General features: G+C 38.0%; 1 protein-coding gene across 1 annotated transcript in view; it reads right to left on the reverse strand.

The window, feature by feature from the left end:
- Positions 1 to 22,661, reverse strand: part of ARHGAP42 (Rho GTPase activating protein 42) — a 318,656-nt gene that overhangs the window by 132,830 nt on the left and 163,165 nt on the right. Inside the window, exon 4 of the mRNA XM_043482449.1 lies at positions 8,885 to 8,956. Within this exon, the coding sequence (XP_043338384.1) occupies positions 8,885 to 8,956 (72 nt within the window). The remainder of the gene's footprint in view (positions 1 to 8,884; positions 8,957 to 22,661) is intronic.

Raw genomic sequence — 22,661 nt, forward strand, 5'->3', positions numbered from 1 at the left:
TGACGAGGGCAATTTGCTCTGTGGAGATGGAACTTTTGAACTACTTACAGATGCCCTATGTAGAAGCAAGAGACCTTGAAAATTTTCATTATTTCGAGTTTCTCCCTCCATCAGGTTAACCCTAAGTAACTGGATTTGCTATGGAGATTTCATTATAAGGAAATAGGTTTGATTCTCACTGAAGAAGGCTGACCATTGAAGAATGAAAAGAATCTGAACTATACAGCAGATTTCACTCTCCAGATCTCTGGGCACTGATTTTAACAATGATGCTCCTTAGCGAGGTTCCACTGTATCTTATCAGTTCTTATTTATGTATGGTATATGTGAACTGTGTGAAAATTTTTAAAAATTATACATTTGACCTAAAAATTTAGCATAAGGATCTTTTGTAAAAATATATATTGTAGGGAATCTTAAAATATTTCTTAAGTATCAGTCTTCAGGCATCAACATAAGAATAATTAGGAGGGAAAATGGTGATAATCTCAACTACAATTTATTATCATTAAATTACAAGAGCATATCCTCTTATCTGAGCAAACAGGAGCCACTTAGTGAAGTTCACCATAATCTATATATGTATGTAAACACACAGAGACATTCAATACATAATGTTCCAGTATGTGTGTGGCTCAGTTGTGCCCAACTCTTTGTGACTCCATGGACTGCAGCCCACCAGGCTCCTCTGTCCAAGGAATTTTCCAGGTAAGAATACTGGAGTGGGTTGCCATGTCCTTCTCCAGGGGATCTTCCCAGCCCAAGGATCAAACCCATGTGTCTTGGGTCTACTGCATTGGCAGGAGGACTCTTTACCTCTAGCGCCGCCTGGGAAGCTCCTAATACATAAAGATGTAATATATGTAAATTTGACTTGTTCAACAGAAAACGGTTTTTGGGTTACATTCCTACCCAGAATTCTATGTGAATTCTATGTGAAGAATTCCAGAATTCTATGTGAAGCTCAGCTTTCCTAATGACTGCCAGATTCTGAAATATACATAAAAACACGATACAATTAGAATTTTCAAGGTACACAGACAACGAACAGTACCACCTGTACAAAAATGACTACTGATTCATTGTCTCCAAGGAATGTGGTCTGGTTTGTTTCCCTAGTGGTGGCAATGGGGTCAATCAGGGCTGATAGTCACCTTACAAAACGCTGTAAAGGATGGTGAAAATACACAATAAATTATATATTTAAAAAAAAGAAAAAGAGGTTTACATTCCCATGATGGAGGCAGGTGTCAAACCCCCGAGTCAGGGAACAGAAGCCCGGGATCTGAGCCCCAGGCAGAGCACACCTGCACCTTGGGGTTACTGGCAACACCACTCGATCCTTCTGCGTCTCAGTCATCCGAAGAATGATGATAGTTCCGGCTCTGTAAGACTGTTATCAGTGATAAGCAACAGTGCTTCAGAGGTTGTAGAGTGCTATTAATTACAAGTAATGTACATCTCAGAGCCTCTTGCTGGGCAGCCCTGTGAATCACTCTATGTGAATATTTAGCAATGAACCTGCATCTGTCTCTGTCCATAAAACAAAGTAAGACAAATTAACCTACATGAACAGTATTCTTACTGTGATACTTTGATTAATGCCAACAGAAAGTATTACTACTAATTATAAAATATGAACAATTAACATTGTACTATTTTTCTGAGGCTGAAACCAAGGCTTTAGAAAGTAATTATCCAAGTTCACATTTCCTTTAAGTATTAAATGCCAGGGTTTGATCTCAAATATGTATGATTCTACAGAACTGGCTATTAAACAATTAAAAAGATAGTAATCTTGCCCTCTAAATAGGCTAACCAGACAATGTTTCCTTTTCCCAGTATAGAGAAAAGGAATTTGTATCTCTTGAGCATCAAACATGTGGTGGTGCTACTGAAGTACTCTGCAGGCTTGATCTCATCTCTGGCTAAAATCTAACTCTACGCCTTTTACGTACGCCTGTGCCCATTTGCTTAACCTCTCAGCACCTCATTTTCTTTATCTATGAGTTTTAGCAGCTTTCTTATCTGTTGGTTGTGAGGATTAAATTGAGTTTCACCTGGTGGCTCAGCGGTAAACAATCTGCCAGCAATGCAGAAGACTGCCTGTAATGCAGGGGACGTGCGTTTGATCCCCAGTTGGGGAAGATCCGCTAGAGAATTAAATGGCAACCCAGTCCAGTATTCTTGCCCAGGAAACGCCATGGACAGAGAAGCCTGGCAGGCTACAGTCCACTGGGTCACAAGAGTCGGGCCCAACTTAACAACGAAAGCACCAGCACTACCACCACCGCTACATGTAACATGCTCAGGGCAGGCAGTACTTGGTTAACTATGACAAAGAGTAACTATTATTGCTTACAGACATGACCAAATAACAAAATCTGTAATTCTGTAACTCTGTATAACATAATAGAATCTACTGATAGAAGGTACAGTAAAGGGAATTGCAAGTAATTTCAAATCAACTATCAAATGGTTCCTAGTTTGCCCAGAAACTCAGTCCCAAATACAGTCACTGCCAGAGAGTATCTGTCTAAGAGAGAGACTCAGCTCAGTGGCCAGCAGCAAACATGAAAATCCTGACCATTCTCTCTAGGATCTGTTCAAAACAGGAGGAAAGGAAGGTGATCTAAGTCCATTGAGCACAAGCTCAGTTACTTCAGAAGTGTCTGACTTTTTGTGACCCCATGGACTGCAGCACTTCATGTTTCCCTGTCCTTCACCATCTCCTGGAGCTTGCTCAAACTCATGTCCATTCAGTCAGTGATGTCATGCAACCATCTCATCCTCTGTCATCCCCTTTTCTTCCTGTCTTCAATCTTTCCCAGCATCAGGGTCTTTTCTAATGAGTTGGCTCCTTGCATCAGGTGGTCAAAGTACTGGAGCTTCAGCTTCAGCATCAGTCCTTCCAATGAATATTCAGGACTGATTTCCTTTAAGATTGATTGGTTTGATCTTGCAATCCAAGGGACTCTCAAGTCTTCTCCAACACCACAGTTTAAAAGCATCAATTCTTCAGTATTCAGCCATCTTTATGGTCCAAGTCTCACATCTATACATGACTACAGGAAAAACCATAGATTTGACTAGATATACGTATGTTGGCAAAGTAATGTCTCTGCTTTTTAATATGCTGTCTAGGTTGGTCATAGCTTTTCTTCCAAGGAGTAAGCATCTTAATTTCATGGCGTTTAATTTCATGGCTGCAGTCACCATCCACAGTGATTTTGGAGACCAAGATAATAAAGTCTCTCACTATTTCCATTGTTTCCCCATCTATTTGCCATGAAGTGATGGGACCAGATGCCATGATCTTAGTTTTTGGAACGCTCCAATCTTTATTGGAGCATAGTTGGTTTACAATTTGTGTTAGTTTCTGTTGTACAGAAAAGTGATTCACTATATACCCATTCTTTTTAGGCTTCTTTTCCCACATAGGTCATTGCAGAGTATTGAATAGCTTCCTATACCATACAGTAGGTTCTTATTAGTTCCCTGTTCTACACATGTACTGTGCTTAGTCGCACAGTCATGTCAGACTCTTTGCGACCCCAATGGACTGCAGTCCGCCAGGCTCCTCTGTCCATGGAATTCTCCAGGCAATATACTGGAGTGGGTTGCCATGCCCTCCGCCAGGGGATCTTCCCAACCCAAGGATCGAAACCAAGTCTCCTGCATTGCAAGTGGATTCTTTACCATCTGCGCCATCAGAGAAGTAATGTGTATGTGTCAATCCCAATCTCCCAATCGGCCCACCGCCCCTCCGGCTTTCCCCTTTGGTAACCATAAGTTCATCACCTAGCTGAGTTATTCATCTAATTTAATGCTTGGATTCATAATGAGAACAATCCAAAAGAGAATTCCATGGAAGTCCAGTGCCCCCTGCAGTAGGAAAGCAGAGTCATAACCACTGGACCACTAGGGGATTTGCTTTTGGATTGTTCTCAACATGAGTTCAAGTATTTATTATGCTTTAAATTGGATGAATAACTCAGTTTAGTGACAAATTCTTTTAAATTTGAAAGCATCTGTAATTCTTCTAGATTCCCTAAACCACTTGCATATTTGAGACATCAAATTAGGATGCAATCATTTTTCACATGAAGGAAATCTTAAAGTTGTATAGGAATTAATTGTGACAGTTATCCACAGATATATTTTAGGCACCATATGCTAAAATTATTATTAACATGCCTTGTCGTGTAATTAACAAATGTCCAGAGGCAGAACCAAATTCCTCTATGGACAAAACAAAGGGACAAGTATTATCCAGTTCTACTACAGTTTTCAATATGAAATTAATGTAAAGAAAATCAAGTTCTATTTTTCCATGACTAACATTATATCATTTATTTTTGTTTTAAAACCATAGAAGAATGTTCACATGATTTCCAGTAAAGTCTAAGTGAAAATGAAAACCAGTTTTAAAAACATTCCCCATAAACTGAAAATGTACCTTTTAACTTTAACGGGTAGTATTTCTCATGTCTCTCTTATCTAATAAAACCAGCCCATGTTAACTGCCTACTGTATGCTGGGGAATTTTTAAATCAAGGAAGATACATTAGTTAGGCTTGCTTCAAAGCAGTTATGTTTGGGCTTATTTGCAACATGTTTATCATTAAAATGTTTCACACTGAAACATTTATTTGCTAATGGTAGACAAAAAAGAAAAATTCACAAAACAGTATTCTAAAGAGCAGCACAGAGGAATCAAAAGATTGATGGTCCGAGGAACTGAGTTTTGATCCTTACTCTGCCCCCAACTAACTGCTCAGTCTGTTTATATGTGGAAAAGGAGTCAGACAGAGATTTCTCTCTAGTACATGTGTCTTTGATTAGAAACTCAGGTATGAAGTTCTACCAATATTCTGGAGTCAGTTTATGCAGGAACATGTGTGCAGATATGACTTACAATTCATTCTCTCCAGGGGCAAGGAGAACACTTCCAATGCAATGAAATATATCCGTCAATGTATACAAAAAATGTGAAAAAAAAAGTTATATCTCATCATGTTCTACAATAATGCTGCCCTAGGTACATTCAAATCGTGTGAATTCTAGCTGGCATTAATCATTCTGAATACCTACTCTCCACTCATTTCTAGAATTTAAATCAGCAGTATATCAGGAGGCACATTAAAGAAACCAAACATTCACCTCTATACTTCGACATGTGTAATAGGTCAGCCCTGCAGTACAGTTCCATTCTGCGTACACCCTCAGAATAAGAACCTTTAAAATAAATACACACTTGGCAAGCGTTTACAGATAATTCTAATCTTTAGCTGCTCACAAAGCAGGCCCCATCTCCCCTGTGCTTCAGTTAACACTCTCATCATTAATCCCTTCTAATGTCTCTCACAGATGCAGTGGTTTGTTTTTTCCCCACAACTGTAAGTCACTCAGGGCCTCACTTTCCACAGCAAAGGATCAGGTGTCTCAAAGCTCCATAAAAACACACTTCACGAAGGGAATGTTTGTGGTCCACGGACTCTATCCACTTCATCTGAACAGGACCATCTGCCTGTGAGGAAGGGCCACGTGGACGCAGTGTCTTCCACCAGCACCAAGCTGAGTGTGTCCTGCTATAACGGAACTCTCCTCTAGCTCCCTCATAGGCCTGCACTCACTTGTGCAAAACCTCCACTGCAAAGACTGTGAGAATCGGCTGAGTGTCATTTGTAGAATTCACTTTATTTACCAAGTAAGAAAATAACTAAGTAGAACAGGAAGTAAAGCAATAGAAAGAAATCAACATCTTCAAGATTTTTATTCCTACCAAGATGCTTCTGTAATACCAGAAAAAAAGACAATGACCTAAACAAATATCGCAGAAGAGAATTCCTGCTTTCTATTCACTTTACTAAACAAGGATTACTTAGAAGCTGAGAAACAATATAGTACTAAGAGCTATCAGGCAAATAAAATACACAGAATCAACACCACCAGGAGGCCCACTGCAATCACATTTTTGCTCAAGATTTCATCTGAATTTATTCAATCGTAAGGTTAACCTCCCAATGAGTAGGCAAGATTGTAGAATGCTATTGTGTGCTCCCAGCTGATCTGTTCAGCAACTGAGACACTTAAAAATCAAAATAAAATGAGTGTATTTGCTCATGCTACTACCCCTGTAGCAAACGTAAACAAATAAGAATTTATACAAATGTGAAATTTACTATTTTATATGCGCTCCAAATGTGGAATATTCTGTGCTAGAAAAAGAATTCTTCACAAAACTTTTTAATATTATAAAAACATCACTGATGAAATGAAAGTGAAGTCACTCAGTCATGTCTGACTCTTTGTGACCGCATGGACTGTAGCCCACCAGGCTCCTCCATCCATGGAATTTTCCAGGCAAAAATACTGGAGTGGGTTGCCATTTCCTTATCCAGGGGATCTTCCCAACCCAGGGATCAAACCCAGGTCTCCCGCATTGCAGGAAGACACTTTGCCATCTGAGCCACCAGGGAAACCCACTGATGAAGTGAAATATTGTAAAGCAAGACCTTGAAAGAAAATGGCTTGATTTCATACACAGAGTCTGACTTCCCAGCTCTGGGGTCTGGTGCATGCAGGAGACCTCACCGTTTGCCTCACTGTAAAGCAGACGTAACTAACACCTGTATTCCCCTCCCAGGTTGCTTGTGAGGATTTAATCAGGTCACAGATTTAATAACTCAGTGAAAACCCCTGCAGTCTGGACCTCAAGGAAGATCAGCTATTTTACTCTTGAAAAGACTCTTGCTTGCTCTAAGCCACCACATTCTCATATTTTCTTCCTCCTATCTTCTTCCTTCTCAGCTCCCTATCTGTCTTTGTTTCTTCCCAAACATCAAATGTTGAGAGTTCTCAGATCATCAAGAATTTAGGTGCTCTTCTCACTCTCTTCTTTCCCTAAGGGTTCTAACCTACTCCCATGATTTTAATTACCATCTGGAGGACAAATCCCAAACACATTCCTAATTCAGATCTGAACGCACACCTGCTAAGTCACTGTCCACTTGGATGGCGTGGTGAAACCCTGAGTTCAGTCACTGACTCAAGGGCAAACTCACCATTTCTGCCATTCAAATGTAAATGCTGCCTAAGCCAGTAAGCTGCTGGAAAAAACACAGAACCCTGGGAGTTATCCCTGAAAAGTCCTGTTGCTCCCTTTTCAGTCTGTAACCATCTCCTACTCTTTTCATTTTATGTCTAAAATATACTCTGTTGTCTCCATGGCGCCATCCCCTTCTACTAACAATTAACTCCCAAACTGGTTTTGCTCAAACAGTCCCCCCTCCTCCAGTCCAACTAGAGTGATATTTTAAAGTGCAAGTATAATCGCTCCTCTACCTACATTTCTTTACATGATCAGTGGATAAGTAAAACAGAATAAGGAGTAAACACTGTGAACCACTAATAAAGGTGTGCACATGTCCTCCATCCCCACGGTCCTCTATGTTCCAAACGCATTACAACGTTTTACTCTAAAATGCCAGGCTCTCTCCTTCTTCAAGGCCTTCATTCACATCCACCCTGTTCCCTCTTCGGGAATGTGAAAAAGGGCCCTCCCTTCCCCTGCCTGTATCCCCATTCCCAGCTGTTTCTTTCCTATCACTCAGCTCTCAGTTTAACCAATACTTCCTCCAGAAGGCATTGTGTGGTTCTCTGGACAAGGTCAGTTCCATTAATTATGTTCTCACAAAGCACCATGTACTTCTGCTCCACAACCCTCAGAGCATTTGTAAACACACAGAAGATAACAACTGACACCAGAACGGGGAGCTCCTCTGTCCTGCTTACAGTTGCACCCATTAATCTCATCAAACGCCCTAAGTGGGCCACAGAGATACTGACAGACGTTTGCTGAATTAATGAACACACAATGGTCTGGTTTCATTCTTGACTCGATAACGGTTCATAATTGGTGGCTAAGTGCACATAAAACTCTAATTCAAGGCAGACTGTGATAGCTTTTCACAGGAAATAAACATAGAGATTACCTGATCCTCTAAGAAAAAAATCAATTCTGGAAGGGAACAGACGTATAAGGAAAGACCCATGTAAAGGAAGGCTTCTTTCTGGTGCAGAGATATGAAACAAGCCATGGAGAGCTAGCAAGACTTCAACAAGTAGGAAATATTCCAAGGAGGGGAAAATTTCAGACAGAAGGGAGAAGGATAGAAGGAGAAATATTTCTGCAGGAGAATGAAAACACTGCTCAAAGGAGAAAAGGGTTTGTCATTGATTGGAAAACCAAAACAGAGAAAGGATGGGGGGAGTGTGACAGATGATGAATTCTGTTTTAGAAACTCAAATTTTAAGTCCTTACATGACGTTGAAAATGTAGTTAAACATGGAACTAGGAAAGAAGTTGCCAGTAAATTTCAGAAATTATTAGGCTCATAGAAATTTTAATTGATCCATAAGGAATTAAACATTAATTCAGAGGCATGACAAAGATGTCTAAAGTTATCCACAAACACATATTTTTATGAAGAAGAAAAAATACAAAAAAATAAAAGCAATTTTATAATTACTGCCTCAATTTTCAACATACATACCTAATTTTTATTTTATATAGGTGTTAGGGATACTTACCATATTTTTGCAATGATTTTATCCTCTTTAAAACTACTAATGTCCTACCATTGTTGGGATGGAAGAAACTCACTTATACTGACTTTTTCTGTATTCAGTAGGAGAATAATATCTTTCTTCTGTTTAAAAGAATTCCAGTCTTTGTAATAGGCTCTGTGCAAAAATTTTAAATGACGTAGAGAATTTTTAAAAGGTCACTCTAATTTCAAAAATGTTAACATCTGAAATTACATCTATTATCTTTAATTATCAAGAGAATATATGACAAATAATAAAATGTAATACTTACTTTTGCTGCACCTATTTGTTCTTTGCGAAATTTCTCAAGTGGTGCAATTAATACATCATTAGCATTTTGAATCTGAAATTAAAAATACAAATACATTAAATTCTGTATAATTTATGCAAACAATGTTGAAAAAAAGATATGTCCCTTATTCCACTTACTTAAATAAACGGTTTTTTGTTCCCTTTTGCTTCTATAAATGAAATAAAAAATACCTCACACATGTCATATAGTCTTTTTCTACTTTATAATTAAATTTTCACAAATTATTTCACTTGTGAATAATGTGAAAACAAGTACACATGGCGAGATCTTAAATATTTAAACTTCATATTCTAAAATTTAACTACACATCAGACATTAAATTTTAAGATACCTTTAATTATACTGGTTTAATGTAGTCAGTTCAAGCACCATTTGAAAATTGAGCCATATAAAAGCTTTCCATCTTGCCACTAGAATATTGTAATTGTACAGCTGCAAGATAAAATCAGGCTTATTTTTTCCCTATTTAATTAGATTCCTTACACTTGGGCATTGCCTGCATGTTCTCATAATATTTCCATCCACACTAAAACAGTAACTGATTTTATTTCAATGAACAATGTTTTAGCCCAAAACTCCAAACTGGTTTCACTTAAACTTTCAAACAGATAAATCTTTAAATTGATCTGTACGAATACTGTGAGGGGTTTCAAGCTGGGTCAGGGGCAGTGACTGGATACAGAAGACATATTTCTAAGGGAAGCAACATGCTGGAAGGAAATCTTGATTTTTTAAAAAACCACTTTAAAAAGCATTAACATTAAACACAGGATCTTAAATGTTTTCATGACAAAAAGAAATAATAATGTGGCAAGATGGAGATATTAGCTAATGTCATGATATTAATCATTTTGCAATACATAAATGCATCAAACCAACATATTGTACAATTGAAACTTCCATAATGAGAATTATATACCAATAAAGTTGAGGGGGGGGAGGGGGAAGGTAGGCCCAGTTAACAAAATTATCATTCATTCTACCACTGTGATAATACTATGACCTATTACATAGTTAGCAAATGCTAAGATGAAGAGAAAAATCTATTTTTCAAATAAGTCACTATTTTAAAATAGGTTAAAACATATATAGAAGCTCCTTATATCCTTCTTACAATTTGAAATAAGTTGACATTATATCACAATTTTAAAATTTCAATAAATGGGTTTTACTTTCAATTATTTTCACTAAGGAGAAGGCAATGGCAACCCACTCCAGTGTTCTTGCCTGGAGAATCCCAGGGACGGGGGAGCCTGGTGGGCTGCTATCTACGGGGTCACACAGAGTCAGAAACAACTGAAGCGACTTAGCAGCAGCAGCAGCATTTTTACTAAACTGGTTATCTTCTAGTCAAGCTTTATTTCTTAAATTCCATAATCTAACACACAAAGACCGTATTCACAAAAATAAAAACTAAATAATGCTTCCCATGATTCTGTCATTTTCCAACTTGTAGGAAGCTGAGACAACCTTTTGAAAAAAGTACCTAATCCTCCATTGTGGAAACATACAAAGTAGATCAATACTCAAAATCCTTCCCAAGATATTGAGAGCCACCACAGATACCTCTGACACCCATCACCTACCTCCTATCTGTGAGCTTGGACAGGCATTCATCCAGATACACTGAGCAGGCATTTTACTACAGAGAGATGACTGTAAACAGTAGCAAAGTAGCTCACTTTTAATTCTCACTCTCTAAATCCTCTTTGTCCTGGTGAAACTCCAAATACATTGAAACACACACATATGTATTTCTCCAGATCTTACAGAGATAATAAATAACGGATTCTGCCTTTAAAGTTCACACAAGGAAAGACAGTGCCATGGACACTTGAGTGTAATTTGGAAAAACAGCAACAATAAAGGCCAACAGTTACTGAATGTCTGCCTTATGCTGGAAACCAGCATGACCTCATATATTTAAAGGTAATGGTCTTAAACAAAGAGATATTTCTCAAGTGGTGAAAATGCAACAATGAGGTTGAATAAGAAGATATACAGCACAACACTTAAGTACATGTATTTAAAATCAAGGATGGCCGACTTTCAACCCAATTCCATAGCTTATGAACTGCTATTTAAACATTCTGATCACCAGCTGTAACACCTAACAACTTGATTTTAAGGATGAAGATAATGAATGTAAAACACTTAGTTCTGTGCCTTACATCCAGAAAGTACTCAAAATTTAGTTTTTAATATCTCCAAATAAACATATATAACATATGTCCATCGTAATGATATACCTGATACACTTCTATACCCGAATCTTCTACACGACCCTTTTGGTTGAAGTACCTCTATGTGCACATTCTGAGAAGGTATTTTCCTATGAAAGTCACAAAAGACAGATGGCCTAGACATTCCCACATTCAATCACCAGGTGCTTACATATGTGCCAAGCACACTACTGAGCTATGTGGGAAGGGAAAAAATTAAGGCACGGGTTATATATCTTCTAGAAAGCTGATGCCTACTTGTGAAAAGGGGAAAAAAAATACTCATTCAACAAGTATTTAATGTCATAAAGTCCTGCTAAAATTTTCGGAATATTTGAGACAAAACTGATCACAGTACGTTGAGAATAGCTACACGATTAACTATGCAGAATTTATCACAAATACATCAGAATTTTGACAACAGAAAAGATCCATGAGAACTAAATAAGTCAAGGTAGTATTTGAATAGTGGAGGTGAACAGGAAGTGGATATGAACTGGATACACCAAAGAGAAAAAATACCCTAGGAACAGGCATCACCATAAAAAAGGCAAGAGATAGAATTTCGCAAATGGCATGTGGGAAGGGGGCAGAGGGTGCAGCGCAGGGAAAAATAGAAGCATTTACTACAGGTTCATTAACAGTCCACCCCAATTGTGAGTGCACCAACCAAGTTACAGGCCTTCAGTTACCTTTTTAAAAATGGAAATGGCACAGTGAATATAAAGTATGTTGAAAAGTTTTGGCACACAGCAGCTTCCATGTGCTATTAGCTAATAAAATCATCTAACTGGAGAAAAGTGTGTAATTACTATTAGAAAATTTAACTGCAATAAGGAAAGGATACCCATAATCTAAGCAAAGTAACCCGAACATGGAAATCACTGCTGGTTCCTAAAAAGAGGATTAATGTAAAACCTTGTTCTAGGAAGTAATATGCAGGATACTTTGAGAATGAAGAGATAAGGACAAGACATGCCAGTTGAATGGCTGGGAGAAGAAGGCAGGTTTGAAGAGACGACCAGGTCAGAGGCTTGCGGCGTTGACAGACGGGGAGCAGGAACTGCAGAGGCGGAGGAATCAAAGGCGACACTAACTTTCCGCTTCAGGCGCTGGAACTCCAGCATAACTGTAAGAACTGGGGTAAACGAGGTAGGGAGTGGATCTGGTAGAGAAAGAATAATGACAATGAATTTCACTTTGCACCTATTACTTTTGATGCCAAGAAAGATTCACAGAAATATCGTAGCAGAGTATCCCACTTCAAAACATGGAACTAGTCAATACTAATGAAATGTTTTTTTATTAGGAAAAACAAGAAAAGAGAGTGGATGGCGGATCCATGTACTAAGACGCTAGCACTCACATTCATATCCAATAGTTTAAATCTCTGCCACAACTATTCTCTGGCTGTTACGTAAATATGGCCTGGGAATAAAACAAAACGTGAGAATATAAACTTGAGCCAAATGTGATAATTAACAACCACTCAGTGGGGCAAGTATTACTTCCTATCTCTAGTTCTTCCATATTTCTTCATCTCTTTCTTTTGTTTTTGGACTTGCTCTATTTTTTTTCTTTCTTCCCCCTGCTTTCATTCTATTAATGTGAAACTGGAGGAATAAAAACATAAGTTCCAGAGGTACTAAACAGCAAAAAAAAAAAAAAGAAGGGGAAGAAAAACATCCAACAGAGTGATAGAGATAACAAGAGATATGATTTGTTGAGTGTTTAATGCGTGCCAAGTACTATGCTAAGCCCTTCACAATATCTAGATTAAAGTTGATTTCATATGAGTAATGAAGTTCAAAATATAACAATCATCTGGAATATATTAAGAATGTGAATGCTGAAGTTAGACCCTGTTCCATTTCGAATCTCAGCACCTAAACTGCTAAGACTCAATGCCTTCATCTCGGTATCTCTTAAGAATTTCATAAAAATCAAAGGAAAAATACACATATTTTAAAAAATCACAAGCATAGATTCGGCATATGGCAGGCTTTCAATAAATGTTTGTTTCATCACAGAATTTACAATGTCAACTATTGAGTTCAGAGTCATCCTCAGCGGTCTGAGAATTTCCAAGATGATTTAAAAGGGAGAAATTGAAATCCAAATAAATTTAACAGAAACATTTTCAGAGTACCCATTTGCAGTGGTAGATAACAGGAACCTACATTTTCCCATAAACCATAATGACATATGTGTGGCTTTACATCTGACATATGATGCTTTTCTTGTATGTAGTCAATGGGCTGCTGTTCACAATATGTGGATCCAAATTCAAGAGATCAAAATGGAAACACCAACACTCAAAGGGTGAAAAGTGGATTTACAACCCAACTGTCTGCTCCTGACTCTCGGCTTTGAACACCCTTCACGGGACGAATGCCTTTTATCCCAACACACTGGTCAATCACACAGATGAAATTCTCCAATTCTGACGTAATCCAAGTGTGACGTAAAGAAGGTATTTAAAATTTAGGTAGGCTTAAAAGGGCTACTGTTACAACTGAATAGAAAATAACATACAGAATGCTAAGAAACCATAATTAAAAATCTGAATCTGGGCTACAACACTGGTGACACTCTCAAGATTTAAAAAGCAATGCAATTGCTTTTTAAATTGCTAGAGAAATGCAATTCTGGCTCACATGGAACTCTTTCTCCTCAAATTTATGCAGGGGGTTTGATAAAACTCCTTACAAAAGGTAATACTAGAGGATGGGGTGGGGGGTAGGGCATGGAACCAAGTCACAGAGTTCAGGAGATTCAAACTTCCATAATATTTCTGGAATGTGTTACTTTGTATGACCTTACTAAGAGGCTTTAGGAAAAATACAAATGCAATTTTAATGCTCTCCCTAGATATTGATAAGATAAATTTTTGAAAAGGTCATATTTCAGTAATTAAGGGTTAACTATTTTATAGTTTTTAACCATTATCTACACCTTGGTTTTAAAAAACTTATTTCTGTAAGTACTGGTCCATTTTTAAATTCAAAAATAATCACAGCTATTTCACTTATTTTCCGCATCAGAGAAGCAAATCTAATATTGGGTAATAAGCCTTTACAATACTGCATTTCCTGGGTAGACACACTTTGACTGTGGGTGTCTTACATTAAAACCAGGCAATTCAGCTTCCTGTTGCTTTTTTTATTTTGCTATTTCAAGTGATTCTAATAAACAGCCACAAGGGAGTGCTCATAAATCGCTCAAAAGTAATGGTTAGAAAATGTTTTTATGTGGTTAGAAGAATCATTATCCAAACATGTTTGGGTTTTTTTCTCTCCAAGTACACATGAATTATAATTTTCTACAGACCATGAATTTTCAAAAGCTATCCTATAGGAATTTTCAATGCTTGTTTTCCACTGCAGAGACCCTTACCATAACTTGTCTGTCCAAGGAAGTGAGTAGTAATGGAATAAAACAAATCTGAAAAGTAATTCTTCTTACACTTTTACTTTCTCTTCCCCTTCGAGGTCTTGGTTAAACTTGACTGTTGTTGGTACCAGTCAGAGCTCATCACAAATCAATGATTACAGTATCCTACCAAGATGTAAGATAATTCTCTACCTCTAAAAGCTCTGAAAGACTCCAGGTTTTGAAGAGATTGGGGCTTCCCTGGTGGCTCAGATGATGAAGAATCTGCCTGCCATGCAGAAGACCTGGGTTCAGTCCCTGGGTTGGGAAGATCCCTTGGAGAAGGAAATGGCAACCCACTCCAGTATTCTTACCTAGAGAATTCCATGGACAGAGGAGCCTGGCAGGCTATGGTCCATGGAGTCGCAAAGAATGGAACGCGACTGCACAACTAATACTTTTGAAGAGATTTAATGATTTTCTGCAGTGCTATCAAAGCAACTGTTTCAGAAGGCTACAAAGAACAAGCTATTTATAGAAATAAAACATGGATGATGTTTAGCTCACTGCAAAAACAATTTCCTGTTGAGATGGCTATTATAATCAATCCACAAAGTGAAAATATCACAAAGGTATGTATACTGAGTAGACTGAACACAATCAATATGGAAGACACCTATGAACAGGCTGAGGTAAGACTGGCTCATGGTCTCATTGGTATTTATAACTGGGGAAGTCAGAGCAGAGTCCTTGGGATTACAAGCAAGTGTCTCTTCGCTGCCTGTTCCAACCCCCTGTCCTATTCCCGCCCCCCTTTTGGATAAAGCTATGGCATGTGGTCTTGGGATAGCCTGAGTTTCACTCCTAGATACTGGTTAAGTTAGCTCTCCACAACCTCACAAGAGGCATTCCTCTAAGTCAGTAAACCCACAGTTTTTCTAGTTGTCACGTGCATGCATACGCTCAGTCATGCTTTACAACCCCACGGACTGTAGCCCACCAGGCTCCTCTGTCCGTGGGATTTTCCGAGCAAGCACACTGGAGCAGGTTGCCATTTCTTCTCCAGGGCATATTCCAGACCTAGGGATCGAACCCACATCTCCTGCGTCTCCTGCATTGGCAGACAGGTTCTTTACCACTGCACCACCTGGGAAGCCTTGAGAGTTTCTAAACTAGAACTCAAAACCCAATCTCACAGAAAGTGTGGAGGACAGACATATGAACAAGACCTTCATATAATAAGTAATATGAAGTAAAAACTAAATGTATTTTACTTTCTATCCTTTAATGTGAATAGCAACATACTCTGAAAAACCATGCCTTCATCTTTTGAAAACATGTAAGGTTATCCGGCTACCGCAATAATCCATTAAACTTCTACTTGAATGTCACTTATTACTTCAATATTGGATGTTTTGATTCTACTTATTAAGTCAGTGTTCTATGATGAATCCTACTTCATTGGATTTCATCTATTTAGATCCAACTCACTTATATTTAATATTAGTTTCACCTTTACTTCTACCAGTAATAATACTTATAGGAATATATTTAGAAAAAGAAATTTAAGTTTTTGGAGAATGATGCTATAGTAATCCCATTTTTTATTTCAGAAGATAAGTAGATGTATACTCTCTAGGGAAGTACATGGGTTTGTATTTAATTCTTGAATTATCCCATGAAAACTGTGTATTTTGGTCAAATTATTCAAACACTCCATGTCTGTTTCCTTTCTGTAAAGATGAAAATATGCCTTTATCTCATAGCCTGTTTACAAAAATTTTTACATTTTATATATAATGATCATAAGAGTCTATTAATACAAAGTTGTACTTGCTTCTTAACTAAATTCATCCTGTTTGAGGAGGTTAACTATAAAACAATAATATATTTTTTAAATGACTTAGGAATTTGCTACTGGAGTTTCCTATATTAATAAAAGAGTGAAATCTTACCAGCAGGTATTGGATGCCAAGACTTCGTAAATGGAACATGGTGGCTAGTAGGCTAAATGGCAACCTCTCTGCTTCTACAGCTTATGACTGTCCTGAATATAACTCAAAGTAAAGTTAGCTACTTTTTAATAAAAAACCATCTATACTCATAAGACAAGGGAGCAGAAAAGCATTCATCCAAGAAGAAATTGACCATTTTCATAGCATAGCTGAGAAAGTGGAAGAGAGGGGTAAATTGCAAAATTTCATACAATCCACTGTGATCTAATAGTGCACAACTCTAGGTTGTACCAAATGAAATTCTCTGAATATTGATTTATCTGGACTAGAAAGGTAAGTTATTTTTCTTAGATTTTTTTTGTTGCTCTTAAACTACTTTTGCTTTATTCTTTCTTATCCAGCAATCTCTAACGGCAGATTAAACCAAAGATACTTTTAAAGTTTTCAAGCACTGTAGAAAACATCTGTAAACAACAGGTCTAACCATAACATATGCCTCCTCACAAACTTGTGTCTACTTATTGCCATCCTAATTACCACATTTATAACTATCATGTGAAAGTCACTCAGTCGTGTCTAACTCTTTGCAACTCCATGGACTATACCCTCCATGGGATTCTCCAGGCCAGAATACTGGAGTGGGTTAGCCTTTCCCTTCTCCAGGGGATCTTCCTGACCCAGGAATTAAACTGTTGTCTCCTGCATTGCAGGCGGATTCTTTACCAACTGAGCTATCAGGGAAGCCCATAATGGAGGCTTAAAAAAACAGCAGAAAAGGTCAAACTATATTTCAACTTTAAATAACAGATATATGAAGGATACAATTAAAACTGACATCTTAAAAATTACTTAAAACAATTACTCCAAACATCTTGCACATATGTTCATTGTAACAAATACTTTCCTTTTGATTTTGACCAAAAAGTATGCACTTAGGAAAACACTCCTATAGAATATATGACCACATTACCTCAAAGGTCATACAAGGAAAATGTTGAGGTTAAACCTACCTTTTAGAACACAGTCTCCAAATAATGCAAGAAATACTGCCACCTCAGTTGTTACAAGGTATTAAATAACTACTCTGCACTCCCCACTAGGTGAAAACATTATGCACAGAAACTGGTGGAGTTACTTCTGCAGTCCTCTACCTTTGGACATTCTGAGGAAACCCCATCATCCCCTCAATTTGTGTATCTCCAGTGGCATTGGCATTAAAGTTCTATGATGCCCTCATGTTTCTCAAGCCTATAAGAGATGACCAAAGATTTTCCTATAACACAGTTTTCCCGTGTATATCAGTGTCCTCCTGCTGATGCAGACATACCTCTCCCCCTCTCCCCTACTTTAAAAATCAGTAACCCTGTATATCTCGAGCTGCACCAATTATAGCCACAAGGAAGATTTTTTTTTTTCCAGGTTTTATCCCAGAGTTTAGAGAAGTCAAAGTTGCTTCAAGTAAGGGATCAGGGGGAAGGAGCCTCAACAAATTGATAATTTATGTAACTCCATGTCTATCACCTCCTCCTCTTTTAATGCTACTTCTTCTTGCTAATTTTCCTCTGCCCTTCTAAGTAGTCACTACGAAAAACATCTTTTGAGAGAGAAATTAGAATCATGTGTTTTTTTAAAAGGCGTGTTTGTGAATTCAAGGAAAATTCCAATAGAAGTTTATAAAAATTTATAAAAGAAATGAAAATTCATTAAACAAAGTCAGTTAATTTATGACAGTTATATTTTAGTAGCTGGATCTTAATGTATTTTAATCATAATTGCTCCATATTTATGTAATGGCAGACTGTCAGACCCTTAAGAAAGATTTAAGATATTCCAATGTATATGCAATTCCTTAAATTTCTCATTGCAGCTTTTGCAATCACAGGAGGGTTGGAAGAGAAGAGAAGGCCAGGACAGAGGACAGAGGGAGGAAGGAGTTTTTCTCTGGACAGAGATTCATCTAAACAAAGCTGAGACTGACCTAACCAAAACAAGTAGCAACTGAGCAAGCTCAGGAAGGTGGGCGGGGGTGAGTGCTGTGCTGGGCGGGGGTGCTGGGAAGGCCCACAGTGGCGCCCGGGGTCACTATGGGGCATCTCTTCCCAGCCTACATTCAGCAACTTGGGCCAAATTCAGCTGAGGTAAAGATTTCTACACCTCGGAAATAGGCCAGCATTACACACCAGGGTTTATACACACGCACACACACAGCGCTCCCCAAGAGCTGGCAGTTTACTTTTTAACCACACCTCACTGCTTCAGAGCTAACCGTGTATTGGGAAGGCACTAATACTAAACCATAAACAACGGTAAAGAACGCTAACTATACAAGAGTCCTTTCATCTAGTTATTAAAGCATCTCTTTAAAACATGTATCTGTGGGCTTAAAACAGTACCAACTTAGTATGTCTTTCTCAGCACCTAAAAGTTTGAACTCAGTTGTACTTCCCTACACTTAAACTTACTTTTACACAAAACAAGGATTTTGTATTTCCTGGCTTCCCTAGTGACAGGAAGTTTCTGTAGTGCTGATTTAATCGATTTTGAAGCTAAACCTGGACACTGCAGGCTGATCACAAGATGTTGGCTCTAAACATCTCTTGCCAGGAAGAACGACAGCACTCATGGCTGCAGGTTATTCACACACCTACCTTCCGGCCCTGTAAAGGTAGAGATAATGTCTTACTGATTCTTGAATAGTCATTGCCTAGCAAAGTGCTTTTGCCATAGTGGAAATTCAACACACTACTGCTAAATTAGTAAAGTTATTTACAGTAGCCATAGTTGGTACCTGCATGAATTACTGTAACAAACACTGTTCCTCATAATATTACTGTGGATGACAACCTGCCTATAGGAAACTAAGTATTTCTGAAAATAAGAAAAGTATTTTATAAAATATACTTTTGATATATGCTATATAACATAGGTAGCAATCTATAATGATACAGGTAGCAATCTGAAACTAAGCTAATCAATATTATCTTTAGAAAAAAATTCAGTCACAAAAAAAAACAACCATTAATTTACAATGACTTCTACTACATTCACACAAAGGTCTTCACTTATAAATCAGTTTTGCAAAAAAATAAAGCAATATTATGCTTCAAGTCAAAATGCCACAGAGGGAAGATTATTATCATACAAACTGCCATAGTGGGTTAAAATGGAAGGAGCAGTAACTCCCTGAAATAAGATATGCACACCACCATCCAAATTCTTTCTGCTCCTCCATCCTTAAGGCTGGCTACACTGTTGTGATGAACTGAAAACTTGAGAAGGAAAATCACATGGCTCTGTAAGATTTTAGCTGGAAACCAGAACAGGGCTTTGAGCAGGGGAGTTACCTACGGAACACAGGCTGAAAGCATGGAGGAGGAAAGCAAGCAGGTCAGAGCCATCGGACAAAGGCTGGGAAAATGCATTCTGCAGTACACACATACAGTAGTTCAGTAACAGAACCATCAGACAAAGGCTGGGAAAATGCATTCTATGCTACACACGTACAGTAGTTCTGTGACAGAACCATCAGACAAAGGCTGGGAAAATGCATTCTACAGTACACATGTACAGTAGTTCAGTAACAGAACCATCGGACAAAGGCTGGGAAAATGCATTCTATGCCACACACATACAGTAGTTCAGTAACAGAACCATCAGACAAAGGCTGGGAAAATGCATTCTACAGTACACACGTACAGTAGTTCCGTAACAGAACCATCAGACAAAGGCTGGGAAAATGCATTCTACAGTACACATGTACGGTAGTTCCGTAACAGAACCATCGGACAAAGGCTGGGAAAATGCATTCTACAGTACACATGTACGGTAGTTCCGTAACAGAACCATCGGACAAAGGCTGGGAAAATGCATTCTACAGTACACACGTACAGTAGTTCCGTAACAGAACCATCAGACAAAGGCTGGGAAAATGCATTCTACAGTACACACGTACGGTAGTTCAGTAGCAGAACCGTCAGACAAAGGCTGGGAAAATGCATTCTACAGTACCCACGTACAGTAGTTCTGTAACAGAACCATCGGACAAGGGCTGGGAAAATGCGTTCTACAGTACACACGTCCAGTAGTTCCGTAACAGAACCATCGGACAAAGGCTGGGAAAATGCATTCTATGCTACACACATACAGTAGTTCAGTAACAGAACCATCGGACAAAGGCTGGGAAAATGTATTCTACAGTACACACGTACGGTAGTTCCCTAACAGAACCATCGGACAAGGGCTGGGAAAATGCATTCTACAGTACACACGTACAGTAGTTCAGTAACAGAACCATCAGACAAAGGCTGGAAAAATGCATTCTACAGTACCCATGTACAGTAGTTCCATAACAGAACCATCGGACAAAGGCTGGGAAAATGCATTCTACAGTACACACGTATAGTAGTTCAGTAACAGAACCATCAGACAAAGGCTGGGAAAATTCATTCTACATATACATGTACGTAGTTCAGTAACACTGACTATGGGCCCAGGGGATTCTCCTTCAGTCCTCACGATAGCTTCCTAAAGAAAGTACTATTATTATTCCCATTTTGTAGTTAAGGAAACTGAGATCCAGAGAGACTAAGTAACTCAAGTAAAGTCACAAATAGCTGGTATGTGCCAGGACCACACCATGAACCCAAGTAGTCTAACTATATATACCACATTGCACACTCTCAGACAATAAGAATATACTGCATGACCAAAAATAAGTCTTGCCCCCAAACAAAGTTATATGAAATATGAGAAGGCTATCACTAAACAAAAGAAAACCTGAAAAAAGGACTATAGTATTACAGTGATAAGATGATTATTTTCCTGTTTACTAATTTATAAATGCTGAAATGTACATACATTATTTTCTCTATTCCATATCTTTTTTGGAAAATGAAACATGCTTTCTATTGCATCCCCAAATAATTTGTTGCGCTGATGTCATATTTAACTGTGTGTGATAAAAGGTCAAGCTAAGTTGAATAATAAAGATTTTCTTGGCTCTTGAAATGCTAAGTTATAATAATGTAATAATGGTGAGATAAGAATCAGCATAGACACAGGGAAGATTAGGAAGAGATTATTGCAATTTTTAACTTAAAATAGGAGCATTTCTCCCACATAATTCTACCCAACTAAAGTTTAGGAAATGAGAAAAAAGGAGTATTCATTCAGAAACATAACCACAATAGTACTGCCTCTTCCTAGTTCACTTTCCCTGGTACAACACTTACTTGGGATGTTTATGTCACATACTATCTTGATATAAATAAATACAGGAAACATTGTAACTGGGACTTGTACAGTTCAGAAAAAAAAAAAGAGCACCAGAAGCTCATACACACCCAGAGTATCTTTCCTATAACTACCACTGTAGCAACTGCTTGTATGTGAATATTTTAAGGATCTCTGGGGGCTGGGGGAAGGGAAGATAATCTTTTGAAATAAATAATTCCCTAATTGAATAAACCAACAAACTGAATCACGGTGTTGTTAAAAATAAAACCAGGAAAAAAAAATGGATTAAAAGAGAAACCTTCAGAGCTTTAATACAGAATTACAGAAGTCCATGAGTACCCAAAAGTTATCTAGGTCCTACAATTTAGCAAGCAAGAGATATGATTTATTTTGCAAACATTTTCTTTTAAACTTTCCCAGACATCTGAGCACAGGCTCTTAGTCATAGCTAAGAATTACTTCTCAAATAAGTTCCATATGTTATAACTCTCGTTCCTGGTCTTTTCCAAAGCCAGATCTGGTCATAAACTATGAGCTAGTTTACCACACTGTACAGCTGTCAAAAACTTTTCTTACCCAATGAAGCAAAGAACCTCACTCAGCCTTTTCTGTGAGGTCTTATATCATGTGAAATATGAGGGATACGTCAATACTAGAGAAATTCTTCTTTACTACACACGACAAACATTAAAAAAAAAATACATTTTTCCTTATCTGTGAAAAGGAAGTCCCAATAGAAAACACAATCATTTAATAAATCATTAACATCTGACCTCTTTGGGGTTTACCCTCAGGCTATGGCCTGAATTACATTCAGTTCATATAACTGGGTAAAAGGATGTTAAGATTCTTTTCCAGAAAATCAAGCTTGTAATTACTTTCCTTACTGACAGCAGGAGACAGCCTGAGACCTGCAGATTCTAGAGCATTCAAGATGTCACATAGAACCTG

This window comes from Cervus canadensis, chromosome 11 (genome assembly GCF_019320065.1).
Source record: "Cervus canadensis isolate Bull #8, Minnesota chromosome 11, ASM1932006v1, whole genome shotgun sequence".
Taxonomy (NCBI): Eukaryota; Metazoa; Chordata; class Mammalia; order Artiodactyla; family Cervidae; genus Cervus; species Cervus canadensis.